We start from the raw sequence: 18,198 nt of genomic DNA, 5'->3' as shown, positions 1-18,198 counted from the left end.
ACAATGCACCTCCCAGTAACAAGAGAGCTTAGAAAGGTCATGATATCCATAACATCTTGAAAAATGCTTTGGAAAAAAATCCTGACTAGTGGAGTTGTTGTAACATGAAGAAAGTCAGTACAGAATAAATCCTGCCGGAATTACAAAACTGAACAAGAAGTTCCAAAGTGCCCATGCTTGTGAGGTGCAGAGCAGCCTCCGCTCCCAGACTTTAGGAGGTGGACAGCACCAAGAGTATTGGGCCCCCATGGAGGACAAAAGAGGCAAAATTAGAAAGATTGTTTGTTAGTAACTTTCAGAGTTCTCTGCTGTTTATTCTTCTCTGAGATGCCATTATGATGGCATGTAGTCCTCATACTTTTTTAATGCCCTATCTTTTCTTAGCTGCTCTAGGTATGGAACATCTGCTGCATTGGGCCCTTGGATTTTTTTGGATGCATGATAATTGCTTCAACAAGGACAAGTGCAGGTTCCTGCACTTAGGATGGAAGAATCCCATGCACAGCTACAGACTGGAGACTGACTGGCTAGGCAGCAGTTCTGCAGAAAAGGACCTGGGGGTTACAGTGGATAAGAAGCAGGATATGAGTCAGTAGTGTGCCCTGGTTACCAAGAAGACTAATCTCATATTTGGCTGTATTAATAGGAGCATTGCCAGCAGATCAAGGGACGTGATTATCCCCTCTATTCAGCGTTGGTGAGGCCACATTTGGAATATTGTGTCCAATTTTGGGCCCCCCACTACAAAAAGGATGTGGACAAGTTAGAGAAAATCCAGCTGAGGGCAACAAAAGTGATTAAGCGGCTGGAGCACAAGACTTATGAGGAGAGGCTGAGGGAACTAGGCATGTTTAGTCTGCAGAAGAGAAGAACGAGGAGGAATATGATAGCAGCCTTTAACTACCTGAAAGGGGGTTCCAGGGAGGATGGAGCTAGACTGTTCTCAGAAATTTTCACTGAACTGAAATTCAGTTTCTCAGCCAGCTCTGTTTACATTGTAGACAAATCATAGAATCATAGACAATTAGGGTTGGGGGATTAGGGACCTCAGGAAGTTATCTAGTCCAACCCCAACTAAACCATCCCAGAACTAGATGACAAAACTAGGAGCAATGGTCTCAAGTTGCAGTGGAGGAGGTCTAAGTTGGATATTAGGGAAAAGTTTTTCACTAGGAGGGTGGGGAAGCACTGGAATGGGTTACCTAGGAAGGTGGTGGAATCTCCATCCTTAAAAACCTCTAAGGTGTGGCTTGACAAAGACCTGGCTGGGATGGTTTAATTGGGGTTGGTCCTGCTTGAGCAGGGTTGGACTAGATGACTCCCTGAGGTCCCTAATCCCCCAACCCTAATTGTCTATGATTCTATGATTTGTCTACAATGTAAACAGAGCTGGCCAAGAAACCGAATTTCAGTTCAGTGAAAATTTCTGAGTTTTCAGAAAAGAAATTCATTCTGCATTGGGGGGGAAAAAAAGCCAAAAACTCAAAATTTCATATGGAACTGAAATCCCACAATAATTCGTTTTGGCAACATCAAAGCATGATGTTTCCAAAACAAAATATATTTGTGGAATCCCTGGTTGCTCACCTGGTGAACTGCAGCTGAACTGAGACCCAGGAAGCCCTGGCCACTCCTCACTAAAGTTAACATGAATCTTATCAGTTTTGCTTCTGCCCATGGCTGAAAAACACTGTGAAACTGACCAGATTTTTGTTGTCAAGTTAACAGTGGAGAGCCAGCTGCCACAGGAGTCTGGAAACCTAAAGGTCACCGACCCCAACGCAGTCCAAATAGTGGGCTGCCCTTGAGCTGCAGACCCTGGAAGCTCTGGTGTTCCCCACAACCCACCAGGTGGATGGCTGGTGGTGGTGGTGGCAGGAAACAAGGCAGGTTTCCAATGGAAAAAATGGTTTGTCAGAGTTTTTCCGACCAACTCTCACTGTAAATTACAATCTATTGCTGCTGGAAGTTCATCAGAGGGCATAAGATGGGATGAGTATGGCTGCAAGAACAGCAAAGAGAAGGAAAGCAATTGTGACATCCATATCATAATGAAATTACACTCTTATGCCCTCAGGTCTCCACTCTGTTTTCATTTATTATAAATCATGCAATCTCCTGTCTTCTCTTCTTTTCTGAATTAGTGTTTTGAACAGATCTATTTAATAGACAGGTGCCAAGGAGAGCTCCTGTAGGATAGACACACCTGCTAGGCATGTCAATAACACCTAAAAAGGATAGTACCAAAATGAAAGCTGAAGTGAAGGAGAAACTGGATGAGGGGGTCAGATGAAGGGGCTAGATAGAAACAGGTATATAATAATACCAATGCAGGCTAGTTTCTCCTGTGCACCAAACTCTGCTTGATGCCAGTTACAGAACCCTGATTCTCAGGGCTGGCTCTGGCCCCCATGCAATTTAGAGCAGCTGCTGAGGTACTGTAAATTACAACCTCGGTGTAAGGATCTGACAATCAATCAAAATCATACATAATGAACCTGAACGGCACTGAATTGATAAAACCGAATCACATTTTGTTCTTATTCCCTGTAATGTGAGCCAGAAAAGGACACTTTTCATTCTTCTCTCTTTGCTATAAAGGAAGGCCCGACAGAAGGACGTGTACATCAGGAAGAGCTAACCCAATGCACTTAGGTCAGTCAACAAAGACAAGGTCATAGACTACCCAAAATAAATATGCATAACTTCCACTGAAGCCAGGGTAATTCTGTATGGAGATCAGAGCAGTATATGGGTCACTGAAATTCTTTCTTCATCGCTGATATCCGCATTCACCTGCCATACCCCAAAGCCTCCACTCTGTTGTTGTGTACTGCAGGACTATCATTCATGTGCACAAGGTTATAATAAGGTTAATTATAATAGGTCTGAAGCTTAGTCTGATATTTTACATCACTGAAGCTTATCTGACAGGTCAGTCGAACGTGTTATCTGTGGCCTATTGCATGGCATATTTAAAAGTTCAAAACACCCCAAACTTTTGTCCAAGTTTAAAAATCAGAATTTGTTGCCATGGTCCTATCCTACCTTCAAAACCTTCACAGATGGACAAATACCATATTACTAATCAGCAAGCAGAGGGTATATAAGCGAATGAACTTCCAAGATCCCCATATCTCTTCCAGACCTACTCCATGAGGGCACAGAAAGAATTATGACTCCACGAGGAGCTGCTTTCTGAACATCTGTGTAACATCAAAGGGCAGCAGTGCTCCAGGGACTTTCCAAACCCTTGATATGAGAGTGATTCTGGTGCATCATCCTATTGGCATGTTCAAAAGACAGGGTTAAAGGTCTCTCTGCCTTGTGCTCTGTATTTACAGTTAGCTAAAAATTCAGTAACTGTTTTAAAATGCTTGTCTTTAATGATTTTATATCCTCTCGGTTAATCTTTAAAGAGACCAGAGTAATGAACTGCAGCATGACTTAATCCTTAATTTTTAAATACCTTCCTGCTCATAGCTGTAAAATACATAATGTGCGCTTTATTATAAGGCTAAATGCTGAAATTTGCTAAGGCTTAATGCTGAAGTTTTTACTCACATCTTAGATTGAGAGATATTTGCGGAAGAGATGGTCTTACTCTGTGTGAAATCCTGCCTCCATCAAAGTCAATGTCCAAACTCCCATAAACTTCCATGGAGGCAGGATTTCACCCTTTGTGCCTGACATGAGTAATACCCTGATCCTACTCTCATTTACCTAATTAGTGCAGGATCAGACCTCCAAGATTCAATAAAGGACTACAGAATTGGACTCAACATTTAATAATCCAGCATGTACTCCCAGACTCTGTCTACACTTACCTCCAAGATTCGGCAGCAGTCGATGGGAGTTACGCAAGCTACGCAAAAAACGTGCGTAATTCCCGTTGACTTCTCTGCTCCTCTTCTGCGCGCCGTCTTTACTGCACTGCGCCGACAGGAACCGTGTTCCCATCAACGCAGCGCTATGCCACTTGTGAAGGTGGTCTTAGTACGTCGATTTCTGGATCGACTGAGTGGGTCTTCACTGACCACTCAGTTGATCCAGAGAAATCAATCTGACAGCGGCGACTTTGCCGCCGTCAGTGTAGCTGTGGCCCCAGAGAAAGATCTGTCTGATTCATCTTCATTTGTGATGACTGCTGTTTCAGAAAAACATTTGCAGGGTCAAATTTTGCTTTTGGTATCACTGACGTAAATCCAGAATAAGTCAATTTCTGATCACAGTTACTTGTCTTGACTTTAGTGTGGTGGAATCTCTTAAATACTTAATTCTACATTTAGCTGTACAGTCTGTAAGAGTAGATTGACCATGTTAATATGGGATAAAATAAACTGCAAAAAATACTATACTTAAATATTAGGCACTTTTTCTAGATAGTGGGAATGTGTAGAGTTTGTAATTACAGTTTTTGCAGGTGCCTGAACATAATACACCTGCAGAACACAGGCATATTATTATACACTAGCACCTGTAAACAATCTCTTCTTAATTCAGTATTTAAAGATGGTTTGTATGATAATTTATTCTTTACTTTTTGTGTAAGATCAAGTGATGCAGTACATCTCTTTTCAGGGACTATATCTTGACTATTTGTCTGTTCCCATCTCTCACTAATATAGGTTCTTGTACTTTGAGCAAATGCTGTGCCCTTGCAGAAATTTAAGGCTAGATTTTCATAACATGACTGCAATTTGAAGGTGCAATTTAGGGCACATGAACATCTAAACACAGAGCATACAAGTACTTCGATACGCAAGTGACCTCCAGACTCCCCACAATTATATGTGCCTGTAATTTATGAGTGCAAAAAGACAGAGTACCAGCAAAAGCTGGGCTGAAGAACTGTCTGTTAATGGCTACATTTTCAAAGAGGGCCTCAACTTGGTCACTAATTTTGCCTCTGTACTTGAACCTGGGCACAATCAGTTACAGGCACAACAACAGAATACAGACAGGTGTGAACAGCAAATTTGCCAATAGGCTTTATAATCTGGCGTCTAAATTCTACTATTTTGTGCCCACAATTAATTGCAAACACAAAAGTTGTTCCAGCACAAAACTAAAGGATTTTTATTTTGTTTTTAAATGGTGGCCCTTGAACTGTTACCTGCAGGAGATACAAGCCAAGCTGTTTCCTAACTGGATTTTAGCATTTACTTCTAGGGTGCTGCCTTGAAAACGGACCCTCATGTTGTCTAATTGTGAATCGTTTGTGTATTTTGTTCTATGCTGCTCTTCTAATTTTATAAAAAACCTCTATTAAAAAAAAAAGTTGGTACTAGTGTCTGGGTAAAGCACTAGTCTTTCCCCTGAATGAGTTTAGTTTGAAACAGGTCATGATTCTGGAAAGCACTTAAGCATTTGCTTACTTTTAAATACAAACTTAAATCAATGGGACTTGGGCATGTGTGTAAGTGCTTTCATGAGTCAGGGCCTTCATGGAGAAAAAGCCATTTCAATTACCATTCAACAGTTAATAGCAGTTCATACAGGAAAATATGAGGGCCTGATTCATTCTGCCTGTAGAACCCAAGCTGTGAGCATAAGCAGTAGAAATATCCTCTGGTGTTGGGAGCAAGTGGTACAAACATGTCCCCAATCTGTGCACTGCTGGGGGAACTGGAGCTAGCTGGCACTGCTCAGACAGCGAACAGAGTCAGCCTGGGAGAGCATGGGACCAAGGCACCTGGTGGATGCACTGATTTACCATATCTTTTTGGAAGTCTTTTACGGTGGCTGCTAGCAGAACCTTTGTGGGAGGGCAGCAATGTGTCTGCCTTATCTCTGGGATGAATGTGTCTGCTGGAACAGCCGGCCCAAAGGTGAATCAAATCCATCATTTAACACAACTGAAAGTCATACAATGGAGAAGTAAACTGGCATGGATAAAGTAAGAACTGGCTTAAATCTTAAACTAAAACTCAAACCTCTCCCCCCACCATTTTTTTTAAAAAAAGTGAGACTAATTTTTATCCTCATTGTTTCATTTTCCTGTGCTTCTGTACTTTCTGGTTCTGACCACAGCACCTCAAGATAGACCATTCTCAGAACTGCCCAACTGGAAACAGGAAGTAAGGAATGTTCATGAGACAGGCTCTTCCTGAAAGTTTTTCAGAACAATTTTGCAGACCAACCAACGTTCAGATGTTCCTTTTCAGGTGCAAATAAGCATCTGAACTTTTGGATGCAAATCCCAGCTGAACACAACAGGAATTCAATATTTTTGTTTAAACTCCATCAAACAGAGCAGCAAACATAAAAATACAAACAAAGAAAACAAAATAAAACAAAAAATACCAAAGCAAATAGAGCTTTGGGAAAAAGGAGTTTGAAGACTACACTATTGTTTAAAAAAAAAATGTCCTAGTTACACTGTTGGTGCTAGCAGAACAATTAACATTTAAATTACTTAAAATAAAACATGAAATAGGAATGTGAAGTATAGTAATCTGTGCAACAGTCATTTGGTCATCAAGCAGTTCAATCTGTATCAGAACAGCCAAATGAACCAGAGCAGAAATGATCTGATCTACCCAGGCCTATCAATATATTATTGCAAGCTAAACTGTAAATTATTCAAAGCAAATAACATCTCCCTATATGTTTGATGCTAGTGCCTAGAACAACGGGGCCCCAATCATGAGGCTTTGGGGCACTACAGTGTATAGATTTCAACAACAACAGTTTTCCCTTCTTCCTTCCATTCATCCAAAACTGGAGTCCGAAAAGAAAGCATAATTTGACTCTTTCACATTAAAATATTTCAAAGTGAGTCAGCTATTGAGCTACTGGCCAGAAATGCATCTGATGGACTGGGATCATTTCTTTTTGACTGGGAAACACATGGGATACAGAATCAGTAAGAAAACTTCCAGGTTCTTGTGAACTGGAGGAGCTTTAGAGTCCAACTTACCCCAGCTGAGCGCCACTGAAGACTACTTTTTCAGTGCGTAAGGGACCATTTTCTGCTGCGGCTGCCATAGCAGCAGTCATTGCCATTCTCTTCCCACCTGTTTCTGCAGTAGCACCGGTCACTGAAATTTCCCTTGTGGGCTGCATGCTTCTGAAGGTACTTTGGTGCCAACTGGACCTCAAAGCCTGCCTATTCTGAAATCCAAGTTGGGAAGCAACTGGTGATCGGACTTGTCCCACGGCACTACCTGCAGTCAGGTAGTTCTCTTTCTCTAAAAGAGTATTCATACTGCAACTGTTCCCAGCTTGTGGGGGTATAGCTGAATTTGGGCTGGCGGGGGCACTGTCAAAGACTGTGTCATTAATGCTCTCTCTATGGAACCGCGTTCGATAAATGTGCTCTCTGATTGAAGAATCCCGATTACTGTGACCAACAATCTCAGAGCGAGCGTATCTTGGTGGGTCAATAACATTGGATCTCCTGCTATCTCCAAGCCTTGGAGTGAATCCAACTTGGTTTCCCCTGGTGTAGTGGAAATCACTGTATACATATGCCAGCTTCTCAGGATCTTTCTGGGGAGAAACTTCTAATCTCTTCAGAGGCTGCCTTTGAGACCTCTCTTCCACTGTCTTGTATGAATTAAATTGTGTGGCTCTAGTCCCCCAGCCATTTCCATAAGTGACTGGTGAACTCACCTGTACAAAAGAAGCAAAAAGGGACAAGAATCACCAGAAGAACAGAGCTTTTTTGTTTTTATAGCTATTATTTTATAATTTGGGTGGGCAAAATTTTTTGCCAGTTGCTAGTAGAATAGTACAATAAAATGTGAACTTCAGTCAAAGATGCAGATACAAATTGGTTTTACTGCACTTGTTCATTAACTTCCCACTGAAACTAGAAGGGAGTGAATTCTAGTGGTTAGGAACCAGGACTCCTGGTTCTGTTCCCAGCTCTGCCACCAACATAAAGTGTGATCCTCAAGTCACTAAGCACTAGATATTCAAAAGGGCATCTTCGTTCCAGGTGTTCAGCTTGACACATCCAGGGCTTGATTTTCAAAGATAAACACCCACATCCCCAGGTGAAGCTAAATGCCTGCAAAAGATTCTGCGACCTTCAAACCCATGAAAGATGAGCGCTATGTCAGTGAAGAGCATTATTAACAAAACTCTAGTCAGATTTGTAAATGAAGTCAGTTTATCTGACCTTGCACTAGAGCCATGATGAACAACTTTTCTGTCATCAATGGGACTATTGGCAACTTGTCAAGACCACACCTTGTTTACATATATGTCATTAAAAGGTTAGTGTAAATTATGAATTTAGGATGGAGGCCATAGCAACTAGGGGCCAGACTGCAAACTCCTTACTCTCACTGATGAGGAGTTCCTCACAGGGGTAGTCTCACTCAGGTCAGCAATCCCATTGTTAACTTCTCACCAGTGGAAAGAAGGGGGTGCACAATCTAGCTGTAGGATGGGGTCAGGTTCATGGGGTTGGTTGCATTTGTTATTGAAGAGATGTACGCAGCAATCCCCACTCCCTTGATTGAAAAAGAAGGCTGACCACCCTAGCTTGTACCTCTTCCTGTGCATCACTTATTGGAAGGGCAGAGAAGCCTATTTAAGGGCAATATAGGGAATTGCAGGGGAGAAAGGATGCCTCTCATTTAAGGAGTCACTGCCCCTCATTGTGACACTGAGAAGCTGCAAGGCATTCTCCCATGCCATCCACTCTCCGTGGTTCTTCCATTTCTACCATCAAAACTCTGACATCTTCCTGAAGTTGCTGTGTTACCTCCAGTTCCTCCCTCCTTTCCAGAGATGTCACTATTCATTCCGTAATGTGGAGTAAAACCCATTTGAGATATTTTCTAATTGGGCGGTGTGAGAGCATAAGGGTGGCAGTGAGGCAGGTGCAGATATGTAACTGGTTGTGAGGGTATGTGAAGAGGGTAAATAGATACATTAGAGAACAGATACTGTAATTAAAACTGGGTCCTACTTATTTGACCAGGCAGTGTGGGTTCAGTTTAAATGGTCTATTTCCGTTGTTGAGGACCATACGTGTCCTCTGGGACACATGAACAAGAACAGAACTCCTACTGACTCATATAAGACCAAAAGATCTAGCATATGAAATGGGAATTAGGCTCCTCACAGGTGCAGGTCTTATACAGATACCCATGAATAAAAGTCATGATTAGTTACTCTATGAAGCAATTCAGATCTGAAACAGACATGTGGTGCTTTTAAAGCCCCAGGTTTCCATTGAGCCTATATGACAAGGAGACCCCAGCAGAAATTTTTGTGTTTAGTAATGCTTAAAGTGATTTTTAACATGATGGGGGGGGGAAAATCAAGCCATTGCTTGTGGCAGCAAACAAACAAGACCTGAATTTGCAATGCTACATATTTCCAGTTATTACCTGCATTTTCCTTACCTGGAGAGAAGGATAATACGCGACTCCATGTGCAGGTGTTGAAACAAAATAACTGTCAACCAAGTCCAGGTTATAAACATGTTCTGGAACACTGGCGGCCCGATGGAGACTGCCTGTAATGGAAAAAAGACTAATGTAAGTACGACCTTAAGGAAACACTATTTTATTAAAAAAGGACAATATATGTCCAGGCTATAATGCTAATACTATACATATGACCTGGAGACTGAACAAGGAGAAATGGAAAAGGTGTTAGGCATTCACTATATTATATTCAGGTAGTGGATAAGCAATGTTTTCTGATGGCTACAGGCAATTTTTTTTAAGTCTCTTATATTACAGATATTTAAATATAAAACATTAGATCATTTTTACCTCTTAGCTTACGGCAAGAAGCCAATAAAACTATTTCATGAAAATATTGTGATAACAGCAAGTGAGAATTTTTAGAAGCATCCTATGCTCTGATGGATGATTGACTAAAGTAAAAAAGGGATTATATTAATATGGCTTCTGGCAGTGAATGGATACTCTAAGGAATATTTTCAAACTACAGAACAATTGTTTTCCATGATAACCCACAACATCAGTCAAAATATACATACAGAGTTACAATTTTAAAATCAGGGTCTGAAGCACTCACAAAATATGCAAGCAGGGCTGAAAACAGAAAATTGCAGATGGAAATTGTTATTGGAAAAATGCATGCTCATGTGTGAATTCTATTCCTTCTACATCTATTGCAGGTGTAATTTTGACACATCTTTGAAAAATGCAGTACACATGGAATATATAATCTGCACTGCATACTTGCCTAGCTCAACTGTTGATGTTTCTTTTTCCTTAGGCTCTAATCTAGTGGTAGCATATTGGAGCAGGCAGTGCTTCATTAATCCCTTGAATTCTGCGAGCAGAATGCAGTAAGAGGTCATGAGCAAATTCTATGGATTATGGAGACATATGGCATAAAACCCTTGGAGAGGAAATGGGGTTAATGACGGTCCCAATCCATACCTGAAAGGTTAAGTAATCCTACAGAAAGAGTGGGAGACATGCAGCGCTGTCTTTCTCTCAGCTTTTATCCAAGGTCTAGCTAGAAGGTGAAACTGTGACTCAGGGTTATTTCCTCGTTTATAGTTTGATTCTTTTTTTCCATTTAAAATTCTTTCAAGTTGAAAGTCTTTAATTAATATAATGTTTTCTAAAGGTAAAGTCCCTTGCTTAACAAAATGAACACATTTTTTGACTATGAAGTGGGTATTATTGAAATTATTGCTCATAAGAGTTCACTGGCTATGAAACTGCAAATACGGTTATATGGCCGTCCAACACCTTGACAGATGAAAGGAGACATGACAAAGTCGGTCTGGCAGTGGTGCTTAGCAATGGTATGGGAAAAGAGCCCATTACACAAGTGGCAAACCTTCCCACAGTGGTTACACTTCCACTCACCAGATGGAAGCTGTGTATAATACTGTTATACATGTAAAATATACAAAAGTGTTTAAAGGGGTAAATTAAAAGTCAAAAGCTCAAGGAAGGATATGACCGAAGCATAATCACATTAGTTTATGTAGATAGAAAACTAGTCTTCAACCAGGGAGAACCCAGACTAACTGACCAGTCACATCACTGATTCAAATGGCAGTTTGTCCTCAAATACCAGCCAGATGGAACAGAACCAAAGAACTACATGGTTAACTGAGCCAAAACTGGATGAAATTTGCATCTTTTAAACTATAGGAGCTGGATTTACAAAGATATTTGGGTGCCTAAAGATACGCACTTAGTGGGATATGCAAAAACACCGAAGTGTCTAACAACCATTGACTTTCAATGGGAATTAGGCATCCAACTAGGTGAATCTGGCCCTGGAGAACTATTTTGAGATTGGCAAAGGGCTTGGCAAGAATGAAACAGACCAAGAGGGCTGAAAAAGGGCAGCTGTTATGGATTTTCACTGGAAAGTAAGAGTGTATGGATAAATTAGATAAATTCAGTCATATATTCCAGCTGCTTTGCTCTGTCACTGTAAATCTGCATGCGTCTTTTATACCAGGCAAGGGATACCTAAGTATTCGACCAAGTGGAGCCAGCAACAGCTGGTTTCTTCTACAAAACGCATGCACTCTGGTTATTCTGCCTGCCATTGTGCGATACCATCTGAGCGCCCACATGTTCATGTAGTTTAATTTATAGACTTTTTATACAACACATCACTGTCCTGTCCTGTGTTCCCAGTAGGACTAAGATGTAATTTACTGGTATAACTCCTTCAGCAATTATAAATGTTTCTTGAAGCCTCGCAGTATTACTTCACCACTCAAAGAAATGCTGCTATTTATTTATTTCTTAAAAATACATATATTTGCAAACCTGCTGTGTCATTAATCCACTTTCTGTTTACCCAGTGCTTTATGGCTGGGGTATTTAGAAGGAGAACTAGAGGCACAATGCACCTTGACTTTCAATGGGACTTGGGCATCTACCTTCCTTAGATTCCTTTGACAATCCCAGGCTGTATTGTCTATTATTTATCTAGTTAAGACAAGGCTCCGGTGAGCAAGGCCCCATGTCTCCTGCATGTTTTGTGCAGCTTTGATCTCCCTGTCCACACTCAGCAAATAACACAATGATGAATATATCACTCTCCATTAACTAAATTAGTCTCAACTTCATACCTAGCATAGTTGTCCTTTTTGCAAAGCCAAAATATTGTTGATCAGAAGTTGTAGCGTTCGGAGATCTTTTACTAAACAAAGTATTGTAGATTTTAACTGCGAACTGGTTTGACCTTCAGTGCTCTTGTGAAACTGCTTCTAAAAGAAATGTTGCTACTTAATGCTGGATTTCTCCATGAGCCCGAGAGGAGGCGATCAAAGTAAGATTTGCCTTTGCATCCCCTGGAATAAGGAGACTGACTCCTTCCCCTGGGTTCTGTGCTGGACAGAGATACGCTTTTCATCTCTAACTCTTAGCCCTGGTCTATAGCACTACAAGTGCAGACAAGTCCTTGAACTTGCAGTTTTGCCAACTCCAAATATTAAAAAAAATCATGAGTCAGGCCCTCAAAATCAGAAGATCGGCATAAAAACCGTGAGATTTAACAAAAAATATAAATGAAGTCTGGGTGTTTGATATTTGCCTTCTGGTTTTTGAGCCTTTAGATAGGGATGGGTATCAGGATGAGCAAGAAGGGCACATTCCTTACTGTAGGGTTCAGATTTTAAGGCTTTACTCTGCAACCAAGAGGGCTCAAAGCTTAATTGCAGATTTCATTTTAACAAAAAGGCTCACGTAATCACAGGACTCCAGAAGCTGGTGCTTTTAAAAAGAGCCACCAAACATCACTAGATTTGTGATAAAATCATGAGAATTGGCAACACATCTTGTGTAATGCAGAGGGAATCTTGAAGAGGCTGAGTAGACTCTGGGGAAAGCCCTCACCCATCTTCTAAGTGTTTCTCCACCAGCCCCTGTTGATTCCTTGGACATGGTACCAGAGTTTTTCATGTCTCAGAAAGACTTAAATTTAAAGTGCTTTGAATTCCTCCCAATAATCATGGGTCATGAATGGTAGCCTGTCTGCAGCTTGCAGCCAAAGTCCACCTATCTACTCTCCAACCTTTAAAATCATGGTGACAGTAGGACATAACTGGATGTCCCTGAGACTGCACTAAATATGAACACGACAGTCAGTCTGTAAAGATTCAGTGAGCACCAAATGCCTCAAACTGTGTGCGTGGTCACATTCCAATTATAAGGTTCTTTACCATTTTGGATGGTTAACACAAAAACCTTGTGATTTAAAAAGGGAATTATTCTTTGTTTTTAAATGAGAGAGAGAGAGTATAATCCAACTTCTACTGAAACATCTACTCAAACTAGAAGAGAAAATCAGCTAAACGCAAAGGAGAAAAATCCCATTAAGAGCTACAAAAATGAAGAAATGTAAGGGAGACAAAAAAAGGGAACCTAATCTATAACTAGCCTACACCCAAAACTGTCCACCAAAACCACAAATGGTTTAAAGGCCTCTTACTCATAAAATTGAACCTGAGTCTTTCAGTGAAAGTAATTACAGAGTCACAGTTCTTTTTGACAAGATCTGGTGCCAGATCCTGGCCTTCCGCCCATTAATAAAATTGGTAAGGATGTAAAGGAGTGTGGACTTTGGTCAATTACTAGAGGAAGGGAAATGCCAGATACAGAATTAAGTAGCCATCAAAGAGATCCAGATTGGTGACAAGGAGAAACATAAATATAATGTGGTCTAATCTCTTGAAGAGCACATGGAATTGCTGCTACTATTAAATTACATGTAAACTAAAGGGAGGAATTCCAGACCCATTACTGCATAACATTTTCACTACTACTACTACTACTCTCCTTGTGATGATAAACCCTCTGCCACCTTAAAACACAATTTGTTATTTATTTACACATCTAGAAATTTATTTTGATTGTTTTAGTATTCAATTTAATTTCTTTTAATTTCTTTTTAACCTATAAAGATTCAGCTACTAGTTACACAGCAGTTGAAAATTATGTCAGTGTATTGCATTTAATAATATAATATATATATATATATATATATATATATATATATATATATATATATATATATATATATATATAATTTGACAATGGCAATTGTTTATTGGTATTGGTGTTGATCACTGACCAGGTGCTTTTCTTTTAAAAAGGAACAGAAGCAGCACTTAATTTTAATCATGTAGCAACTAGAGTAATTCTCCTTTCTAGACTAATGATATATTTTCTCAAGGAATAAAAATGCACATATTTAAAGATGGACCTGAACTTTTAATGTAAAAAAAGAAGCAGAAAGAAATCTTAAAAAACCCTGCAGTGAAACACTTTCAGGTCTCTTTATGCATTATAAAACAGCAAAAAAAAAAAAAAAAAAAGGGCACAAACAATCTATTTCCTTTTGTAGATCCCATTTAAGGCTAAGCTGGAACCATTAATCTGATCCCCTTTATAGAAAATATATTGTTTGATGCTATATTCCTTGCACACCCAAAACTTCCAATTCAGTTAATGGAAATTATTGGTGCACAGGGACTATAAGATTGGGCCCTTAGTGAAGTACAGATCATTGATTCCTCTTTACACATGTAGAAAATTGCTTATGTGCTTGCCTATCTTTAAGTGAGTTCTACACTTACGCACATGCTTAAGTGGCCTGCTGAACTGAGTCTGAAATGCTTATCAATGGGGTATTTATATCACAGGGGATTGAGCACTCTACTTTTGAAGTGCATGAGAGTTTTCCCATTGACTTTAATGGGTGCAGGATTAGACCCTTGGTATATATTTAGCCAGTGGCGTCAAAAGCAAAGTTTGAAAGGCTTTATAATTCCAGAAGATTGTTTTTTCTCTCCAATCTAAAATAGTATCAAATCTCTATGGATGGGGCTTATTTAAGTATAAATAAAAATATGAAGCAAATTCCAGTTCTCTTGGGTCTTTCTGTGCTTTGAGTTGGAAATAACCCAAAGTGTGATAAATTGAGCACACATACATATTGTACAAGAAAGAAGTTTGAAGAAGAACTGTGGTTCAAAGTCCTTATTTGCATAACTAGTGCACATGTTACAGGCATTTTCTGTAGCATTCTTGTTTGTGAAGACTTTTTAAAAAATTGCTGGCATTTCAAGGATGCTCTCAACTACAGTGTCAGCCATAAAATAAAGTAAAATAAAAATGCATGTCAACAGAACAAATAACTGTTAAAATGTTTGGAAGCTTCTTTTATAGTGACGCTCACAAGCTGGGAATTTACATTTAAACTGTATTCTGGCTAGAACTATGGAGCACTTGATTGTGAAACCAAGGGTATATGATGTTGATGGATGTTTTGCAAGGTTTTTTGAGGAAGGTAGGGATGTGACTGCATCCCATTCATTTTTAGTGGTGAATTTTTTTAGCGGGAAGCCACCAATAGCACTAGACTAGAAATACTTTCTTTTGCTGGGAACAAGACAGCTGGAAGAATTATATTTATCCGTAATGAGTACTTTCTCTCATATTTTTATGCAAACAAAAATGTGACAGCTTCAACACTTAAAACTTAGTTTAAGATTCTTCATACTGATGGAACTCCATACGATAATAAAGAATGAGTCAATAATTCTCATCTTTTTACTAAAAAATTTGGATTAAAGCTTCCATGATTATGATCCTTATTATCCTCAGCTTTTTGGATGCCTCTGTTAAAAAATAAAAACATGTTTCCAACACCAATTAATACCAATATAGTGCCATATCATGTGAAGAGTTGAATACGCTAAACAGCTGTACTATGAAGCTCTCAGTGCTTCACAGGATCAGGGTTTTAGATCCTGACATTCCAACTAGATCCACATGGCGTGCAAAGGGTGTGGCTGCATGAATCCAATTGAAGGATCAGGACCTCGGAAGGTAAGCTCCTAAAGGCTAGGATTGATACTCTTCTATTTAACTCTAAAGCACTATGCACACCACTGCGCAGTGTGAAGAATAATCTTCAATGGTATTATTGCTTCCATATCTCCTAAACACTCCTTCCCATGTTTATTTTACTATGCCTCTCCATTGTTTATTTTAAGTTTGCTGCTCCAAGGCAGGCAAGACATTATTTTCTTTATTTCTTTCCATTTTCTTTAGCAAATGCGGACAGTTAGAAAAAAAAGTTATTAAAAGAGGATTAAAACCAAACATATTGAAACGGTTACAGGATGGAGGAGGGGAGAAGATGTGACTCTTCTTTCAGACTGTGGTAAACCAGGAATAACACAGCTTAGTTATACTACTGTGACAATACTGTAGCAAGACAGAAAAATCAGGGCTAATTTATTTAATCAGAAACGAGAGACAAAGAGAGTATTAAAGAAAGAGACTGAACTATGATCTTATGATAAATACTGTAAGAGGCAGGAAAGTCCCATTAGATCATCTCAAGAGCCATTTTCCCTTCAGGGCCAGCGCAGTTTACGGACACTAAAAGAACATAACTGACACTGATCTTAATCAAAAGGCCCACAATCTTCAAACGTATTGATATAATATAAATCCCATTAACTTTCAAATCAGTATTGTGCCCCCCAATCCATTTAGGTATTCTTAGTATATTTATATAGCTACACTTTCAACTAGAAACATTACCTACAGCTGAAAGATGAGAGAAAAATGGAGAACTTCACAGCTGGTCTTCGCATCACAGCCCATAAGGGGGAAGAGAGGCAGAATGGTTTGAACAGTGGGGGCTGGGGCAGGGAGGGGACATTTGACTCCTGAAGGTGATTCAAACTTTTCTGTAGGCAAGCTGGGAATAGAGAGAGCCCTGGAAGATCAGCATCACATTCAGAAGGAGCCTTTGTGCAGGATAAGGGTGCCCTGGGAGAGGGCTGTAAAGAAGAAAACAAAATGTACTGACTATTGCTATTAACTTTGGTAAGGGGGAGTGAGGGAAGAATCAAAAGAACAAGGAGAATGAGGAGGAGGAGGAGGGGAAGATGGGACAGAAGTGGTGAGGAAAGGAAAAAGAATGCGAGGGGGGGAAAGAGATGGGGGAGGGGAAAGAAGGAAGGGGGAAGAGAGAAGAGTGGAGGAAAGGGGAAAAAGGGGGGATCGAGGGGAAGAGAAGAGAAGGAGAATCAGAAGGGGAGGGGGGTAACAGAGAAGACGGGAATCGGGCGCTGCTTGGGGCACTCACCATTTGCCAGGGAGCCTCTGCTTTTCCTGGCCAGCGTTTGCTGGACTTGCTGCTGGATGCGGAGACTTTTCTCCTCTCCGGCGCGGTTGCCCACGAGCTTCAGGCTGGCCTCGGAGGGCAAAGCCAGGGTCGAGCTGTCCAGCTGCTGCAGGGGCGGGTGGCCCAGGACGGTGCGGACGTAGCTGTGACCGGCGGCGAAGGAGCCGGGGATAGCCATGGTCCGGCGGGGCCGGGGCGAAGCGGTGTCAGCGCGCAGGCTGCGCTGGAGCCGGCTCCCCACGGTACCTGGCCGAGCAGCCGCCGCCTGGCTCCAGCGCCGAGCGCTGAAGGGCGGGAGCGGGCTGGGCAGCCCCCGGCTCTGCCACGCCCTCCCCGCAGCGCAGGTAGCCAGGATCCTGCAGGGCCGGGCGGGAGCCGCGCTCCCGGTTCTTCCCCCCTTTGCCCGGCGATGAGCGCGGGGAGGCGCGCACTCCCGCTGGCTGGGGCTGGGGCAGGGCTCCTGCACGTCCCCCACCCGGGCGCGGCCCGTCCGACTCCGTCTGTCCGTCCGTCGGCTCCCACCCGGCAGCCAGCCGCCGACCCGCTCCGCTCAGCCCAGCCCCGCCTGTGCTCACCGGCGGCGCAGGGCGCGGCCGGGATCCGTTAACCCCTTGGGTGCAGCGCCCGCGGGGCGAGGTCACGTAGCTGAGCCTCCGGCGAGGGAGGTCTGGCGGGAGGCAGCGCCACGGGGGTGGGGCTGGGCGGAAAGGAGAGTCCCGCACACGGGCTGCAGGCACCAGGCGCGCTCTGCTGGCCCAGGAGCACCCCATGGGCCCCTGCCTGAGCAAACCTACCAATTGCGGCTCCACCACAGGTTGGAGCGGAGCCTTGGCCTGGTAGGAGGCCTGTTGAACGGCAGGTGTAGAAGTTTCGACCTACACAGCCACCCGATGGTTTTCATTCACACCTTGAGTGACTCTGGTACAGCGTCCCTGGCCTAATCGACATTTTTAAACAAGTTTTGCCGGCATCCCTATGTCAGTTAGGAGCCTGGAAAAAGAAAAGAAAAGATCCTACTCCCAACTGACACAGCTATGCCAGCAAAAGGCCTGGTGTAGACAGAGCTTGTCCCAGCAA

The 18,198-nt window shown here is 41.8% G+C and overlaps 1 protein-coding gene across 1 annotated transcript in view; it reads right to left on the bottom strand.

Annotated features, from left to right (window-relative positions):
* PKP2 (plakophilin 2) overlaps window positions 1-17,971 on the bottom strand; it is a 52,977-nt gene extending 35,006 nt beyond the window's left edge. The window contains exons 1-3 of the mRNA XM_067536092.1: window positions 17,083-17,971; window positions 9,366-9,478; window positions 6,923-7,617 (exon numbers count right to left, since the gene is read on the bottom strand). Of these exons, the coding sequence (XP_067392193.1) occupies window positions 6,923-7,617; window positions 9,366-9,478; window positions 17,083-17,299 (1,025 nt within the window). The 5' untranslated portion in view covers window positions 17,300-17,971. The remainder of the gene's footprint in view (window positions 1-6,922; window positions 7,618-9,365; window positions 9,479-17,082) is intronic.
* Window positions 17,972-18,198: the final 227 nt, after the last annotated feature.

Source organism: Emydura macquarii, unplaced genomic scaffold (assembly GCF_026122565.2).
Source record: "Emydura macquarii macquarii isolate MOO-44397 ecotype Brisbane River unplaced genomic scaffold, CSIRO-AGI_Emac_v2 contig_3530, whole genome shotgun sequence".
Classification (NCBI taxonomy): domain Eukaryota; kingdom Metazoa; phylum Chordata; order Testudines; family Chelidae; genus Emydura; species Emydura macquarii.
Note: the sequence above shows the minus strand (reverse complement) of the source record. Positions and strands in the feature narration are given on the sequence as shown.